The sequence below is a fragment of the Octopus bimaculoides genome, chromosome 30 (assembly GCF_001194135.2).
Source record: "Octopus bimaculoides isolate UCB-OBI-ISO-001 chromosome 30, ASM119413v2, whole genome shotgun sequence".
Taxonomy (NCBI): domain Eukaryota; kingdom Metazoa; phylum Mollusca; class Cephalopoda; order Octopoda; family Octopodidae; genus Octopus; species Octopus bimaculoides.
In genome coordinates, this window is record NC_069010.1 from 75,684 (window position 1) to 76,823 (window position 1,140).

At 36.0% G+C, this 1,140-nt stretch overlaps 1 protein-coding gene and 1 long non-coding RNA gene across 5 annotated transcripts in view; one reads left to right on the plus strand and one right to left on the minus strand.

Annotated features, from left to right (window-relative positions):
- LOC106873011 (uncharacterized) overlaps positions 1 to 1,140 on the plus strand; it is a 67,477-nt gene that overhangs the window by 38,187 nt on the left and 28,150 nt on the right. For all 4 annotated transcript variants that reach the window (XR_008267077.1, XR_001409830.2, XM_014920210.2 and 1 more), the window contains exon 8: positions 257 to 391. Coding sequence is in view for 2 of the 4 variants with exons in the window: in XM_014920210.2 (XP_014775696.1) it covers positions 257 to 391 (135 nt within the window). In the remaining 2 variants the exon portion in view is untranslated. The remainder of the gene's footprint in view (positions 1 to 256; positions 392 to 1,140) is intronic.
- Positions 1 to 1,140, minus strand: part of LOC128251303 (uncharacterized) — a 24,852-nt gene that overhangs the window by 20,282 nt on the left and 3,430 nt on the right. The gene's annotated exons all lie outside the window — the stretch shown is intronic.

The window sequence follows — 1,140 nt, forward strand, 5'->3', positions numbered from 1 at the left end:
CTAGATGTTGTTTTTAAAAGTTTGACACAAGGCCAGCAATTTCGGGGTCGAGGGTTAGTCGATTACATCAACTCCAGTATTCGAGTATTATTTATTTTATAAGCCTCGGAATTTGAATTCAGAAGGTAAAACCGGATGAAATGACGCTAAGCATTTTGGCCGGCATGCTTATGAATCTACTAGCACATCGTTTTATGTAATAATTCTCCATTATGATATTTAGCATATTATTGTACTCTTTCATGATTTTTTCCAGCTAAAAAATACCTCATAGATATTTGTGTTGTTACCATTCGCCTTCTGGAAGGAATTTTGATGTTTATCGCTGTACCTTTCTTGTGGATTAGAAGTCGTTTGCAGACGATGAGTCAAAGACTAACCCGTAAAAAAGGTATTTTGATTTTATTCTTTTCTTTAAAAAAATGTTTTAGATGATTCATGCACCATTGCTTCTTACTTTGTGGAGTTTGTTTCAGTGTAAATTAAGTTCATATTTTGGCACGCGGCTAGCAAGTTCAGGCCATGGACCGGCATGTTAAGTATTCTACAAGATTGACATCTTGTAACAAACTTTATTTTAAATTATTTCTTAAGATCAGAAATTTCAAAGGAGGGGATACGTCGATCATATAGACCCGGCTCCAATGCTCAGTTCGTAATTATTTTATCAGCCTGAAAATAATGAGAGGCAATGAGTACCACCGTGGAATTAGAACTCTGAACGTAAAGACGGGCGAAATACTGTGATGGATTCTGACTAGAATGCAACCGATTCCATCAGTTCACCACCTTAATAATAATACTGCTACTAATAATAATAATAAATTTGTTTATTGGCCACAAGGGCTTACATAAAATTACATTAAGAGACATACAACAAGATAAAAGACAAAAACAGGACAATACAATGGGATTTGCAACGTGTAAACAATATAAATAACAACAAAAATTAAAAATAGGGGAGGCATATTAAGGATCTCCTGGAAAAACCGCAGGTGCACGCTCAGAATTGGTCCTTTTACACTGGCCATTCTTCCAACATTCACCCATCATTCAACAAACTTGCTACAAGTCTACACTTCCCTCTCCACCCTCAACTTCCTTTTCAAGTGAAACTTGAAAAAGTTGTTCAGGGCTTGG